The sequence below is a fragment of the Astatotilapia calliptera genome, chromosome 8 (assembly GCF_900246225.1).
Source record: "Astatotilapia calliptera chromosome 8, fAstCal1.2, whole genome shotgun sequence".
Lineage (NCBI taxonomy): Eukaryota > Metazoa > Chordata > Actinopteri > Cichliformes > Cichlidae > Astatotilapia > Astatotilapia calliptera.
In genome coordinates, this window is record NC_039309.1 from 1,870,910 (window position 1) to 1,888,189 (window position 17,280).

The following is a 17,280-nucleotide window of genomic DNA, read 5'->3' on the forward strand; positions in this document are numbered from 1 at the left end:
GTATCGGAGAGACGTCCTGCTGTTATCAAAGCACGGACTCTGGAGAGGATTCTCACGCTGCAGCTGGGCAGCCGTTACCTGAAACCAGGAGAAAGTGTTTCTGAAGAAACATTAAAAAATAATCTTTAATGTTTTTCTCCTCGGGCAACAAGGCACAAAATCGCAAATGATGTGTACACTTCTAATACTCACAAATACCCCCACGTCATGACTGGTTTTTAACCGATACCACCTGTTGGCCTCTTCTACCTCCCAGTCAGTGCTGCACAAAGCTTTAAAACCCAAACCTGCGAGGTCAGAATGTATCAGTTACTTTATGAACAATTTGGTTCATTTTCAATTCATTTTCATTTTTAGCACCAAATCATAAAAACAGTCTTTACATTGTGAGGTACAGACCCTAAAATATAACAGAGAAAACCCCCAAAATCTTATGACCCCCTATGAGCAAGCACTTTGGTGACAGTAGGAAGGAAAAACTCCCTTTTACCAGGAAGAAACCTCCGGCAGAACCAGGCTCAGGGAGGGGCGGGGCCATCTGCTGTGATTGGTTGGGGTGAGAGAAGGAAGACAGGATAAAGACATGCTGTGGAAGAGAGACAGAGGTTAATAACAGATATGATTCAATGCAGAGAGGTCTGTTAACACATAGTGAGTGAAGAAGAAACACCCAGTGCATCATGGGAATCCCCCATTAGCAAAAAGGAAAGTTTGATCTTGTAGCTGTATTTTAGTCCAATTTTATTCGATGAGTAATTGTCTGGGTATCAGGTAATGTTGCTTTATCTCAGTTGGACACAAGGTGCCTTTGACAGCAGCACGAATCCCAGCATGTTATAGCAGCAGTGACAGGACAAAAACCTGTAATCTCTGTGGCCTCTAATATACTAATGTCAAAATGCATGCAGCATGTGACACCAACATGTGACAACAATGTAGATTTTCTGGCATCAGGACCCGAGGAAAGTGGTTGTTTGTTAAATCTGTGTGCGCCTGGTGTTTTCAGCCTCTTGATTTGCCTCAAACGTAAAAAGCTAGTTTCGAACAAACCTGCTGATTTTGTTGGAAGTCTTTGTTGATGGCTTTATTGAAAGTTGTCTCCCGGTGCTCTTCGACCTCCTCCACCACAGCCACAGGACAGATTTGTTTCCAGCACCAATCACCAAACTCAATTTCATGAAAATCAGTGGAGAACTGAGAAAAAGCTCCAACCTTGAGCCGAGTGTACACACAGACTACTGAGAGGCCTGGTTTATTTTACTTTCCTTCTGTTTCTTTAGACATTATAAAAAATATAATCTCAGAATTTGTCACAGCTAAACATGATGCATTTATTTTGATTCAATTAACAGTTACAAACCCAATCATTTTCAGTTCAGTCTGCAGTCGAGGACAAAGAGACGCATTCAGAGCTGATGTTGGAAATGCTGGTGTTCAGTTTTACTTCATCTTAGCAGCTGGGACACACCGAGGCACTCACAGAACACAAAATGCATGGCTGACATTGAATTATGACATAAACATGTCAGACCTTTTGGTTCCACTTGTCAAACATGATGATTTGCTACATGACGGGAAACAGCTGATTCGGACTTTAGGGTCCTGGTTGCACATTTGAAGATGTCACCTTGGATACTGACGGCCACTTTTATGCAATTTGGGGGGAATTTAAATTAACAAGGAAAAGTGTTACCTGCTGATTGCTTTGAAAGAAAATGAGATGGTTCAGAGTTTAAGTTTGCTGGTGTAAGTGTCAGAGTAAAGTATATAAAAGATACCATTAGTTTCAGGACTGTTTTGGCTGCTTACACACATTACACATAACACTTTCTTAAAAGTAATGCAGTTCAGTACTTAATTACTCCAAGGAGAATATATTTGCATTTCTCTGTAAAATGACCTGAAACAGTCTCATCGTTACCAGTTAACAGTATAAACCTACAGGCTACATCACACACACAACACAAACCTCTATCATAATGAGGACACACACAAAGATGAAAACACAGCATAAAGACACTCTGAAGCCATTGCCATGGTGATTCTGCTTTAGAAACATGAACAGGTAGAAACGGCGGCTCCAGCCTGACTGCTCATCGGTTTGTTACCTGTTGAAGTTCAGGGTCTGGCTTCTGGCGTCGGCACTCGCTCAGCTTCCACTCTGGGTTTGTGGCTAGCTTAGCGTTAGCATGCTGTCTGTGCAGATGCTTGCGCACAGCTGAAGTTGTGTTAGCAGCATAATGCAGCTGTTTCTGTCCATCGTGCTCTCGACCTTTTCATGTGACAGATATAACGGTAACGTCCATATCCACTGTAGACCGCGCCGCTTTTTCCTCCTCCAGCACACAAACTCAAATCACACGATTGTGGTGCAAGTGGAACCGATAAGTGGGATAGATACACAAGCAGATACCAACCGGTCTGCTAACACTCTCCAACCACCAAGCAGCAGTGAAAAAGTCAAAGCACACCAGAAACTGAGACCATTTGTCTTCAAAGTAAAAGTCATGCCTTACTGCTTTTACTTTGAAGGCAAACAGTCTCTGCTTCCAGTCGCACTCTTCACATTTTCACAGTTGGTTGGTAAGTAGTTGTCACATGTTTGCAGACCATTTGCAGACTACTGAGGACAGCAGCAATCTGTGAGCAACCAAAGCAGTGCAGCACATTTAACAACAGCAAACAACCTCCTGAAAACACTCGCCAAATAGTCACACATTTTTACCCAGCAACTGGTGGTTACCATGGAGTCCCTGACCGATCTATAGGCCTGTGTGACTGCGGCCTAACACTAACAAGGTATGGGTACAACGAGCAGACACAGATACCCGTTAATCAGTGGCAGTGATCAGGGCCATGCCAATAAATCACTGGAACTGCACTCGGCAAACAGACATTATAATATACGAGTCTACGAGGACTGATTCTTTTGGATATTAGAGGAAGTGCTGCTTTTGGCACAGTTTACCCTCGGAGGTTGCTGCTTCTTGACAATATCACGGTAACAGTTTGCATTAAGTAGAAGAGACGTGTTGTCAGTGACACATATCAGAAACAGATTTGTAAACCATATTTCTTTATTAAAGTTTAAGAAACTCCAAGCAGCATATTCATAAATAAAATAAGGGTCTCCCTTAGATGTACTGTGACAGTCTGTATGCTCTGACAGTTCATGTTTTCATCCTCTGTCGGGGTGTTGGAGTTCGAACATAAACAGGACACACGTAGGCCCTTATCGCCCCGCCCTCCCGGTCACTTCCTCATTGCTGACCAATCGTAACCTCGCTCTGTCCGTCCGTCACGTGGTGGAGCACAGTGCAAAAAGCAAGTTGGTTCACGACAGAGAAGCAACTACTGACACAGTAAGAAAACATCCATATAGAGTGTGTTCAGATGGGAGCTGCGTCAGAGTCGAGGACCGTCACGTTTCTGCGTGTCCGTTTACGCACAGGATGAAACACATGGCAGGTTTTACTTGGTGTCACCGGAGAATTGGTTTTCACACAGACACAGAACATTAGCGTTTCAGCAGAGCTCTAACAGAATCATGGTGAAACTGAATAATGAACATTTCTGCTTGGCAACAACGTAAATCTTCACAGTCACACGTTAAACTTTTTCTTCCCAGTTCAATGACTCAGATTTAATACAGCTATGAAAAACAAACCTTGGTCCTATGATCTGAGTGATTCGGCACAGTGCTTTTACAGTTACATTTCTCAAGTGATCAAGAATTAGGAGCATGAATGAACAGCAACAGAACCAAGTATTTTATCCACACTCTAAGGTGTTACGTGAGAGCGGTACTGCGTGTATGCGTAGTCGGGGACAAACTGTAAATGTTACCTTTAACCTGTCATTGATAAGAGCCATAACATGCTTTTGCATGGTGCGAAACAAAGAAGTACATCGGCTTGTCATTGGTGCTGGAAGAATTTATTCCTAAATCTCTGTGTTTTGTGGTTGAGTCTTTAACAGACCACTGGATTCAATCAGCCACAACATTAAAGCCACCTGTTCAACAGCTTTGGCTTTTGGGCAGTGGACCCATACTGGGGTTTCCGGTGGTATCGAGGACGTAGATCAGATTTGTTCTGGACCGTTTTTCTAAATTTTGATCTGGGTCAACACCTCGGTGTGAACACTGAAAAATACTGGACAAATAGGCTTTGTTGGGGATGTTTCCAAGAGTTTACGAGGTCACATTTTTTCCTCGGGTTGTAATTGTTGGATGTGTTGTGGTTTAGTAGCAAACCTATCTGAATTAATAAAGAATGTTTTTATTATTCTGGTGTCAAATTGTTTGCTTGAAAAGCAAAAAGCTCTGAAGGATTTTTTTCATTTGCAGAAACTTCAGAGTTGAGCTTAATATGATGGAGACTGCTGCCGTTGGGGGGCACCCTTAAGGAGACATTAGGGAGTGTGCTTGCTCTGCACACAGTGATAAAAGCATCATCTACTTCACTCCAGGCTTCGAGGGCCGGTGTCCTGCAGGGTTTAGATGTGTCCTTGATCCAACACAGATGATTTAAATGGCTAAATGACCTCCTCAACATGTCTTGAAGTTCTCCAGAGGCCTGATAATGAACTAATCATCTGAGTCAGGTGTGTTGACCCAGGATGAAATCTAAAACCTGCAGGACACCGGCCCTCGAGGCCTGGAGTTCCCCACCCCTGGTCATCTTTTCTAAGGGACTGCCCAAAAACAACTCGCTGTTAGAAGGCTTCAGCTCCAGTATTTCTGCTGTCTGACTGTCTGTCTGTAAGAATAGAGTGGACATACATGATATGGACACTTAAAAATCTTTCAGTCTGGGTTTCCCCAGTGTGGAAGAAGTGCTGTGCGACAGAACCGGACAGTAAAACCTCCACAGAACGCTCGTGTCTGTAGTTTAAGGAACGAGTTAATCTGCCGCCTGTCCAACAACCACAAACCTACTAACAACACAAGATTCGATGTCCGATCTACAGTTTTGGAACTAAAGCTCTTCATTCTGACAAGTTAAGGTTCCTCAGTTTCCTCTGCCCACGTACACGTTCTATAAATGGAGAGATGAGCGGGTCTGCGTTTTGCTGCTAATGTCCTGAAAACTGTGTGTGATCAACATAGATCCGAACAGCCAGCGTCAGGCTAATGTAAATGAAGTCGACAGTCATTAGGCCCATAGATGCACGTTAACCGTGCTTGTAAAAGCAAAAAGGTGGGGGTGATATGGTCGTTTTATATATTTCTGTTGTTAAATACTTTTACCATAAATGTTCCTCTCACAGTATCCTATAGAGAAAATACTATCCAGTGTTTAGCAAATATATTTAACTTCCCTCTGTTTTACAAGCAGTTGAGGTATGGCACCTGCAGAACGGCCATCATCATGAGCCTCTGTCTGCACTTTGGGTAATGACGCCCTCTGTCATCCCTGCAGGTGATAATGGATCTCATTAGGAATGACTTGTGGGGCAGGGATAGCTCAGTAGGTAAAGTGGTCGCCCCATGATCGGAAGGTCGGCGGTTTGAATCCACTTAACGGCTACCCTGAGGTACCCCTGAGCAAGGTACCGTCCCTACACACTGCTCCCCGGGCGCCTGCTTAGTGGGCTGCCCACTGCTTCACTGAGTGAATGGGTCAAATGCAGAGAAAAACAAGTAATTTCCCCATGGGGATCAATAAAGTATCCATTATTATTATTATTAAATACGATGCCTCTCTGAGTCACTCTCTCACTCCTCGTTAGAATAACTGCACTGCTTTGCAAGACGAAACTTGCGTACGAGAGCGTGACGTAAAATTCTCGAGTATAAAAATTAAAGACATATATATTTAGTACCTTTATATTTTTTCTTAAGGTTAAGGCTGCGTTCACACCGACCGCTGTTGGAACTCGGCCGAGCTTCGATATTTGGCCACAAACGAAGCATTACGACTGCCTGAAAACAAAAGTGTCGGCCCTCCTTTAGGAACTCTGTGGGAGCGGTTAGTAAGAGTAAGGATGGAAAGGCGAATACGTTTGATCTGTCACAACTTTTCTTGTGTTTCAGGTCTGTAATTTCAGACTTTCAGACTTCGACTGTTGTCGAAGTTTGTTTGAATAAATTAATAACCATCAATCGTTCTGGCACCAATTTGAATCTGACACTTCCTTCAAATACAAACAGAAGCTCAAAAATATCAAATAAAATGAATACCAGGCTGGCTGATACTCTGGACCGTTTCTGTTTTTTTGTATATATTTGGCTAACAAGAGGGTCTGTCTCAGAGTTGGGAAGCATGCCAGTACTTGTTTTAAATTGGTGCCAACTTTTCATTAGTCTAAAAGCATCTGGACAGAGTTTCATAGAAAAAGACTGTAACTGATTTTCACTGGTTTGCTGGTGGTGCGATGAAGAAGACGAACTCTAAAACTATTCATCATTTAGAAGGTGCAAGCATCTCTCTGAAACCCAGAACAAGTGTTTTTGTGTTCCTGATTTCCTCATCTCGAAGTCGGGTTGGTTTCTGTTTGATGTCTAAAGGTCTGTGGTTCATCCAACCCTAAACATGTTCATTTCTTTCCACAGCTTAAAATACAGAAGCAATTCTCGTAATTTTGAAGCTTTAACGTGACCCAGAAAAGGTTTTTGTAGTAAGTGGTTAAACGGGACTACAGAAACTGTTGGGAGATTTCATCACGTCAAACGCGCGACTGCATTTACAGTTCAAAAATATGATATTTGACTTTAAGACTAAGACCTGTACCGCGTGGGTAGGGAGCCACGGTTCTACACCCTGTCGTGTTCCACAAAGAGGCCAGGCTTGCATGACTGCATCATCGTTTGACCTAAAGACAGCGGTTGGTGCGCTCGCAGCCGTACGTACTCTTCTTCGCTCATTTGCTCGTCACAAACAGACTCTCACCTGGACAGTACTGACGCCAAATAAAAACTCGCTATAAAAACAAACCATTGAGCTGTGTGTAAAATATGAACCCAATAAAAACCCGCTTGTTCCCCCTCAGTGTTTGAATGAACATCATTTACAGTCAACGTAAGAAAAGAATGTAGACTTTTGCTTGGAAAAAACTATGTATATTATATATTTAATACAAATGGGGAAAAAACAAAGAGTGATTTTTTTTTGTCCGATGCTGAAGATATATATAGGGTTGGTACAGAGGTGCATAACAGTAGGTGTCCACCACTAAAAATGTCCCTACAGCGGTGCATCATGGGTAGTCGTTTACATCAATGAGTTGTGGAAAGACATCGTTTAATTTCGGCACTTAGAAAACAATCACAATGAATTTCGCGTCATTGTTTAATTGAACAAAATTTACAAAGCCATTCAAACAGTCATAACTTTTTCATCAATGTTTATATTTTTTTTTATCTCATTTTGTTTGTTTTTATAACTCAACTTCAAAAATTGAGAATATTCAAAATACACTTTAACCTCACTTCGTTCTCTTGGTATTTACAGATATGTACACGAGAAAAATTACACCCTCCAGCCCGCCGCCCGCTTTTTGTTGTTTTTTGTTAGATTTTTCGTGTGTGTGTTTCTGAACAGATAGTGAGATACAAAATCTTTTTACTTTGTACATATATGTTTTTTTCCTCTATAATAATTTTCCTCTAGGGTTCCCCAACCCGCCTCGCATCCGAACCTGGACCCAGGTCCAGAGAGCAGCCTCCCTCCCACCCACCGCCCCCCTTTTACCCCTCCGATCTTATATCGATGTACTGTGGGTGGCCTCAATGGCTTCGGGTATGGGTCCTGCGGAGACTGCCTGGTAGGACATTGGCATGGGTGTCTTGCCAGGGCTCTGCCGGAAGAGCCCCCCGTTGGGTGCCCTGTGTTTGCACTGCATGGTGCCGCTGAGGTTGGTGCTGCTGAGCGGGTGGTGCGGGGGCAACGTGCTGCTGCCAGGGCCCTGGGATGGGGGTAGCGTCCTGCCTAGGGTCCCCCCATGGTGAGGATGGGGAAGAGGAGGAGGTGGTCCCCCCTCCCCGGGGAGGAAGGTGGTCACAGCGAGGCCCGAGGGCGGGTAGTCCCGCCTGGACTCCGGGCCCGGGACCAGAGAGGCCTGGCTGGGCTGCATGCTGCCGATGTCCAGCGCAGAGATCTCGATAGAGGGGCCGGGGATCTGCTTGTGGGCCAAGTCCTCGTCCAAAAGACTGTTCATACGACGATGCACCTGTTCCAGATTCACCTCCTTGTCCTATAAGTTGAGGAGTGGGGCGGTGGGGTGGGGATGGAGGAGGACAGTGGAGAGACAGGGGGAGGGAGAGAGGGAGGGAGGGACACAGAGGCTGAGATTGGCGATGGGCCGATTTCTCAGACTGATTCAGGTCAGCGTGTGCTCCATGCATTCTCAATCTGATATGGGTTTTTTTTTAACTGACGAGCTTCTATCAGCGATCCAGCTGATAGACCGGCCTGGTTTCATTTTGTAGTCTGGTTTGAAGAGCCCAGTGGAAACTGAGGCCACAGAAACCAATCTGAATGTGCAACTTGAAATCAAACTTGGCCAGTGAGCAGTAAAGGCTTGATGTATGGAGGAAACCGACCCTGGAGCCAAGCTGACTGTCGTGTGCTGCAGAGCTGTTGGAGGCTTGACTATGTCGAGATTGTCATGAATCACATCTGAGATCAATTTTAGATTCATAAACTGAAGCTATGTTTGTGCTTTCTCTGCCCTCGCCGCCCTCGGAGCTGCTACGCTCGTCACAGGAGGATCAGAGAATTGGTTTCCTAGCACACACTGGCTGACGATGCATCTCCTGCTGACTGCAGACATGCATACTTGTTAGGTATTAATAGACACCCGAGTGTTTCCCTGTTGAACCGCAGGTCTGCTTTAGTACACTGGTCAGGGGAAGATAAAGGACGAGGGGCGTGCGGGAGGAAGGAGGCGTGATTCGCATAGTGAAAGCGAGGCTTTGAATCTGAGGCCAGATTCTCGACACGTCCGCGTGCGACTGCTGCAGCCCGGCCGGATGATGTTTTAGGAGAGGGTCTTAAAGCGGCCAATCGCTTTACAGCAAAGCAGCTAACATTCCTGAACGCAGCCTGGCTCCAGCATCGGGCTCGCTTCAGTCCAGAAACACAGTGAGATTAGTCCCAGGAACTCACAGTGACACCGGCGACACTCAACACAATGCACACGACACATTACAGATTAATACCACATACATATTCAGTCATGGTGCAGTGTTAGCAGCACATAATACAGAAGGCATGCAACTACCCCACCCCCGCAGGTTTGATCATTTCGAGTCTGTTTTACTGTCACACTGTTGGGATTACTACTGGCATGGACTGAAAATCGCTGTTCATGATTTTATTCCACTGATAAACAGATCATGTGACTGTTCAAAACGTTCTGGGCAGCTTTGTTAAATTATGAGAGATTTTATGAGCTCAGACAAAAGACATTTGAGAAGCTTTACAGCTACGACACGTTCGGAGCACAATCAGACCGTATTCTGGATCCAGGGACTGGATGCATGACACAAAGTGAATTTTCAGTCAGGTGAAAGGATGCAGTCTCAGACTGCTAATGTTAAAAATGTTAAACTAGCAATCCAGCAGCTGGCTTTAACTGCAAACAGTGAGTGCTGTGTGAGGGCCGGTTCTCTGCAGAGCACTCGAGTTCACGCGGTGTTTGGTGGTGGTGTCGATCTGACTGAGAAGCTGAAGGACGCCGCCTGCTCGTACGTTGGTGACCTGCCGATTACACGCACTCCTAATCACACCCTGCTTAGTCTTTTCTTCTTGCTCGTAGATTAAATGAACCAAAGCTTCATTTTCTCAGATGCTCCTGTTGGCCAATCGACACTCTGTGTCACCAAATCTACCCAGGACCTGACCTCAGTGCTCTTTTAGTTAGCAGGATGAAGACTTAAAATGAAAAAAACAAGGGAGAAGTTTGTCTCGGAGTCATTTAAAGTAAAGTGTGAGCCGTGCAGATGAACATTTCTTCATGTAGAGTGGTGCAGAGAGCCCTTCTGGTGGAAACACACTAGCGAAGCCTCCGACTCTCAGAGCGTCTCGATGCGCTGCGGTGGAGCAGCGCCGAGGCTAATCGTGTACCTTTGTTCCAACCTTTAAGCAACACACGAACATGCAGCGTGTTTGCTTTGAATGATCCCACTCCAGCCTCTGAGAGCTCCTCTCAAAGCCAATTAAAACATCTCAGCTCAGGTTATTGTTTCAGCCGACCAGCGCCTCATTAAAATATGTTTTCAAACTGGCAGCTAGCCTAAATAAATAAATGCCAGGGATTAAACCTCAGCCGGTCGTTAAAGGCAGGCTGGTGAAGTAAGTGCAGAGGAAGAACAGCCGTCTGAAAGTCTCCATTAATTTGGAAAACAAACAGCTCTTTTAGTGAGTGCTCCCACTGGGGGGCCTTTTAAATCACTCTGCTTCCTGCTACTTTGCAAATACTGTGACTGTCGAGTGGGTTGTGCTCAAGTGCGATAAGAACAGTTACTGATTGTTTCTGGTTCATTTTAGATTCAAGTGGCCCTGCGAAGATGAGCGAAGGCTGTTCTGCACGGCGATCGCCTCTAACACCGACATCTTCCATCTGATAACGTCTTATTATCCAAAGGTCACCATCGACTGTGTCTCTACATCCAACCCAGCTGAGGAGAACTTTGCTAGATGTTGAGATTTGGTGGAAAGATGAAAGGTCAAAGTTGTCTTTTCTGGTTGTATAAGGAAGTCATTTCAACTCAAAATTTAGTTGAACAGTGAAAGCACATCTCTTCCTCCTGAACACCTCTGCACCTCTGACCAGCAGCTTCTTACGAGGATATGTTTTCACTGTCCAGAGGCTTATTATGAATAAGATCAGCAAAGGAGAATCATTTCCATTTAGACGCCGCGTACACTTTTATATAGTAGGTAATACTTGACTGTGTAAGTTGGTCAGAACTGCCAATCAAGCGCAATAAAAAAGATAAAAGACAAGAACTTGTGTTTGCATTTCTGTTTTTAAATTAGCAGCAACGCGTGAAACTGTATCCTAGTGTTTTCATTGTTGCCATCTCAGCGTTCTTCAAGAGCACTCGACTGTCCAGCTGCATGCTCATTGGCCAGTTTTGGGCCTGGTGAGGGTTGTACCCTGGGTAACCTTCTTTCTTAAACGTAGAATGACCAAAATCTACAAAACTTTATTCATCCTTTGTGACTTGAAAGTAGCCACTGAGGTCCAGGCAGAGGGCCGTGATCTTCACTCTGATAGGACCAGATGTCTTCTTGCAGGACTTTGTGCAAGAGTCTTTCTTTTCGTCTTAAGAATCGTTTTTCCAATATCTTTCCAAAATCCTGGAAAAGTGTTGTCACCTTTCAGTTTTCAACCAAATCTCGATAGTATAGTGACGCGTTTTAAAAGCCGCAGCTGACTGACGGATCTGTGCGCTTGCTGGAGCCCAAACAAGCCTTTGGATTTTTGATTATTCGTGAGGGGCTCTTTTTGTGCCATGGTCCTGCTTAGAGGGAACCGCCACACGAGGGCTGAGGGTGACAATCATGTTAATAATGCTGTCACTTCATCTCAGTCCAGCTAAATGTCTGTGGAAGAATTTGGAGTAAACGTTGGACCAGCGTCTCTCGCACCATCAACAAACACTAGATGAGTTCATCTCTCCAGCAGACTTCTAGAAACTTCTAGAAAAGTCAATGAGCACAAAGTAGCCCGACATCTTCCCAACACGTGTTTCCCATCAGTTCTACGACAGTTCTGTGTAGGTGCCAAAAACAGTCCATGTTTCAGCAGGTTTGAGGAATTTTATGTGGCAAAGAGACGAAGACCAAAATAATCCTTCGTGTAGGACTTGAGACCCGGAGGTTTCCTGCCAGCTTTCCAGGTGTGGTTTAAAGGTATCGTTGGTTTGCTCTTTACCACCAACTGCAGTTAGTCCTCCTGCTGACCAGCCAGCATCACCAAGCGCGTTTAAATGGAGGAGAATCCTGTTTTACTGCAATACTGATTTTCAAAAACAGTCAGTTTTTTAATGAAAGAGTTAAATTTGCTCGGTCATCACTTAAATAACAAACACAGAAATGCTGAACAAAAGCCACAGACGTCTGGAAACATGACACACGGCATGCAGTCCTCAGGAAGCAGGTAATAATATTCATCACGCGTGCAATAAAATCCAGAACAACATTTCTGTGTCTTCATTTAATCGTTGAATCCACAACGTGGTCAAAGCCTCCAGATAAGCACACTCGGTAAAGCCGCAGTTAGCAATCATCTACAGTCTTAATCATCTCGCTGTCTTATTTTAGGCTTAGAAACGAGCAATAACCGATAGGTCAAAACTTTATTACCAGCTACTGACACCATAAGATGAAAGGTCAAGTGAGGCAAATCGTTTCTTTCAATTTAGATTCGGCTTGGCAAAGCAAAACCATATTTTCTGCGTTCGTCATTGTGGTTTTCAGTCGATCGATGGACATCTTAATCAATAAAGTGCTGCTGACCCAGACGCTTAGGTCAGAAGGTCTTGATACAAGTATTTAGATGAGTGCATGACTTTCTTAAGCTGTTATTGACCTTTATTTTCAAAACGTCCGAGAGCTCTCAAAGCATCGATCAGAACCTGTGCAGAGGAAAAACGATCCAGGCGCAGGTGCAACATTTTTTCAAGGAGATCGCCGGGTTCACGGCGAGTGACATCACATGTGAACGCCACACTGTTCAGATTGAACGCTTCAGGCTCCAGCTGCCACTTCAGTTGACTGGATCATTTTTACAATGAAATCTGAAATGGAGTCTGGCTTTGTGAAGCTAATTTGCTGTTAGCTAAGTGGCTCTCCAAAAGTCTTAAAGTCAGACTTTTTCTAATGCAGTCTGGCTCCATCAGGGAAATTTGCCAGCTGCCACTTTCACACAGCAGCTACACAGAGCTGATTCAGACGGAGAAACAGAAGGTACGATCAAAAAGACTTTGCCTGTGAAAAACAAAAAAGATTTTCTTACATGTGGGAGTTTTCGTGTGAGTTTACGTCAAGGATAAAAGCTGGTTCTCCATCTACAACCCAAAGACTCTTCCCCTTAAAACCCAGAGTTTTAAGGGGAAGAGTTCAGTATCCAGGGCTGAAAGTGGCTCAACCAGAAGCATCTTATACTCTCCAGGGTCAGATGCAAAATTCTGCTATGACTTCCTGAGCTGTTTCCTGAAGCTTCTCAGTCACCTCAACACGATTCACACTCACTGCTTGTCCTGTGAGAGATTTGGCTCCTTGCAATGTTAAAATTAAATTCAAGGCAAAGGTTTGCAAATGCACGTGCAGGCCTTCCACGGAGCTGCTTGCTGGTTGTAGGCACGATCACCAATATTCTTATGGCCACCAACTCAAAACTAGCCTTATCAGGCTTTCTGATATTGAGCTGCTCCATTTCTCGTAGATGTCTTGATGAATTTTTAAAGGTTTATGCAAACACTGCTCAATAAAAGCTGCGTGAAAGGCACTGAGTTTGTCGTGAACCTTGGTGATTCTGTTCTCCCGAAACAGGTCAAACTGAGGTGTGAGGTCAGCCCTTATGAGATGTGTTCAAACAGTTAAAGATGACCAAATGAGAGAAAGCAAGGAGAAACAGAAAAGGCACCGTGAGAACCGGGAAGGTTTCTAATGATGACGGGATGCAGCGTTAGTAGCGAGTTCTCAGAAGGTTACAACTTTATCATCTGCATAGAGCAAAATCCTAATTCTTTATTTTATTATTATTCTACACTCCTCTAATTAGCAAACGCTGCTTAATAAGCATTATACCAGGGGAAGAATGAGTTCTAACCTTTAAGATGATCACAGACATAATTGAATTTGTGCTGGAAACTGACAAAAATGACTTCCTGTATGCCTGCAGATTTAGTTTCAGAAAATCAGAAAGACTTTAACCCCCGAAAGGAAAGAACAAAAACAAAGAGGAGCTTGGCGACGGCACAGATGTGTTTGATTTCTTTTGTCGTATTTTAGAAGGTTGTATATAGGAGGTCTATTCTGACCTGTATCAATAGCTTCTGCTTCATCCCAGCCTCTCTCTCTGTCTGTCCAAATGTCCCTCCTCCCCTCCGATGAAGCAGTTGTAATGTCATTATATGTCAATGGACCAGAAACCCTTGCCAGCCTGTAATCCTTAGTAACCTGCACGAGATCATAGACAGTCAAGTGTAAATCAAAAAATGAAAAGGATAGATGGAGAGAAGGAGAGGAGATAGATAACAGGGGTGTCCACATTGACATATAATTTGCAATAAGACGTGACACAGTGATAGAACCAGGGGTTATGGACGGGGATGTCGGAGACAGATCTTATTGCTAAAGGGTGACACACCCAGCGTGCACACTGCCTGCTCACACTTTAGTTTATGGATCCACATCGAGGCCTTCCTGCCCGTTTGTCCCCTGTCACATGACTGAAGCCTGTCTGGGGGTGTTCGCACAGTGAGGTGAGGTCGGCCCTGTGTAGTGCTGGGAGGTGTATGTTGTTGATGTCTGGAGGTAGGACATGGAAAGGCAGGTCTGAGGTCAGTTTCGTGTTCGAGCGGTGTCTTTGGTAGCGCCCGTGTCCCCGTTTCAAACAATATACAGACCACACAATAACCACTGTAACACACAGCACACACGTCAGTATCAGTGTAGCCCCAACATCCATTCTCCTCCTGTATTTCTGTCCCACCATCATGTTTAACATTGAATACTTGGTGGTTCTCAACCAATAACAAACGTCATGTATGACTGGAAGGAGGAGTCAAAGGCTGAATGGAGCTAACTCGGGTTTAGCATCGCAGCTTCTGTCATCGTACGTTTTGTGGAGTCAGAAGCGACCACATCGTAGTTATCAGCTGATCATTAATCTCTTTGTCCCGCCTTCCTCCCCTCACTCCTAACCTGTCGCAGCAGATGGCCCCGCCCCTCCCTGAGCCTGGTTCTGCCGGAGGTTTCTTCCTGTTAAAAGGGAGTTTTTCCTTCCCACTGTCACCAAAGTGCTGCTCATAGGGGGTCATATGATTGTTGGGTTTTTCTCTGTATTATTGGAGGGTCTTTACTTTACAGTTGTCTTGAGGCAACTGTTGTTGTGATTATAAATAAAGATGTGAGTAACTCTGGTCACTCAAAGCTTATTCAAATGATGCATGTGACATAATTTCAGTTTCACAGAGGATTGTGGGTTTTTTTGGTAATTTGAACTCACTGTGGAACTGCCACAAGCTGCAGTTCCTCTCTTGTCCACTTGGGGCTGTCCCCATCAGTGAGTCTTACCGCATAGACTCCAATGTTGACTGGCAGGTGGATGGTGACACAGGCGGCTGCAGCTGCTAGCTGTCTGCTATTCTCCACCTCAGCCAACTGAAGTCCCTGAACTGGACCTGTGGACCATGTTTGTGCTGCTGGAACATTTTTAATGACATTATCTGACCAACTATACGGCTGTTGGGACGTTGTTGTACTAACAGACCTTTCTAGAAGTCTGAGCTCCAGTTTTGGTGCACGGGGAGACTCTAGGATGTTTATTAGCAGATGTCTGGGTGGTTGAGACTTTACAGGGAGCTTTGTGCTGCAGGTCAGTGCTTTCTGATGGGCTGCTTGTTGAGTTGTGATGGGGCATCCAAATTCATCTGTAGTTGCACGCTGCCCTGTGTTGGTATTGTGTTATATGAGGCCAGCTGATCTCTGTTCAAAGCTTTTATCCTCTCACACTGACACAGAAGCAGACGGCTGCCTCGCTCTGTTCTCTGCAGGCTGATGTCTGAAGCATCACTCTGCACAGAAACCAGCCGACTGAAGGTGTTTCCGGTGTCAAAATGTCCCATTTAAACTCATGTCCATATTTCATGCTGAGTGATGTCACAGCTCTGGTGTGAGGAGATTGGCTGCCACTAACGATTATGCATGAAACCTGATTATTAATGACTTAGTTTGCGATTGGATATTTATTTTAATACTGACGGAAAGTACTGATCTTTGTTACTGAGTTTCCTGCACGCTTGCTTCTGTGGCTGCAGACAGAGTGAAAGGTTACGTTGATGAGCTCCCTGCATAAATCTTTTGTGGCCCTTTCAGGGAAAAAAGCTCTAAAGAGCCACTTTGCACAGCAGACAGTTGGAGCCCAGCGAGGTGAGCAAAGTGGAACATTTAGCAGCTAAAGAGCCGCACGTTCACGACTCCGATGGGACGAAACTCGATGAGCTGATGCTGAATTTGTTTTGGAGTCAGATTTTGTTATTGAAGCTTTATGGCCTGTTGCAGATGTGCAGCAGCAGCAGCCACTGAAACTGTCAGATTCTCATCTGCAGAGCCAAAGTTCCCACATTCACACTTTGAAATGGCAGCAGCGTAAAATTACACGGAGCACTTGTACGTCAGAGCCTATTGTTTGGCACAGGGACAGCGTCACTCTGAGAGGTTAACACAGATTTGTGTTTTTTAATGACGTCGTGTTAAATCGGAACAATACGATCCTGCTGTGACGGCAGAAGTTCCGGATAATTATCCACTAAAGACGTTTCAATTACGGGATGTTTCCAGCTTTCGAGGAGGCGGCCGTTCATTAATATCGATCGGGGGTGCGTTCATCTTTCACGAACCGCAGGTGTAACTATTAGCTCGGCTGTAAGAGCAGCGTGTGTTTCATTCATAAAAGAGCGAGGTGGTCGCTGAGTTCTCAGTGATTCTTATTCGGCAGGCACTTGGTGAGGCTCCAGTTTCCAACAGCAACAGTGCACGGTTGTTGAAACGCAGGTCGAGCTGCGTTTAATGTGACAAACAACTTTTTCTTTCCACGCTAAAAACTCCGTAAGTGTCCTTCTCTGCCTCAGCAAGCTCCCACCCTCTCCTGCTAATTATAATCTCTTTTAACAACCCCTGGGTGCAGAAAATTACCAAAGCCTTACCACACAAAATGAGTTTATAGCAATAATTCAATACCGAGCCCTTGAATGCTACAGAGCCGCCGCTGCGGGAATTAATCATTAAAGTCTGCGGGTGCTTCCACGCTGGGATTTGATCCCTGGCTGGCTGAGCTAATTCGGCACCGTTTGCTCGTAAGGCCTCGTCGTTTTATGAGCATATTAGTAAAGGTAATGGTGAGGTGGAGTGTGCCCTGGTAGTTGGGGACAGGGTGGGTGGGGAGCGATGCACGGGTAAAATAAAAACATGAAGGGGGTGTAGTAATAATAAGGAGAAGAGACCAAATTTGATTTCAGTCAGCGGCACAGAGCACATCTACCTACTCTGCCCTGCCTCCCGCCCTCTGTCCCCCAGCTCTCCGACACTAGACTGACTCCTA

General features: G+C 44.8%; 1 protein-coding gene across 1 annotated transcript in view; it reads right to left on the minus strand.

The window, feature by feature from the left end:
- Positions 1–5,648: 5,648 nt before the first annotated feature.
- LOC113027959 (glutamate receptor ionotropic, delta-1-like) overlaps positions 5,649–17,280 on the minus strand; it is a 107,558-nt gene continuing 95,926 nt past the window's right edge. Inside the window, exons 14-15 of the mRNA XM_026177826.1 lie at positions 13,997–14,135; positions 5,649–8,196 (exon numbers count right to left, since the gene is read on the minus strand). Of these exons, the coding sequence (XP_026033611.1) occupies positions 7,730–8,196; positions 13,997–14,135 (606 nt within the window). The 3' untranslated portion in view covers positions 5,649–7,729. The remainder of the gene's footprint in view (positions 8,197–13,996; positions 14,136–17,280) is intronic.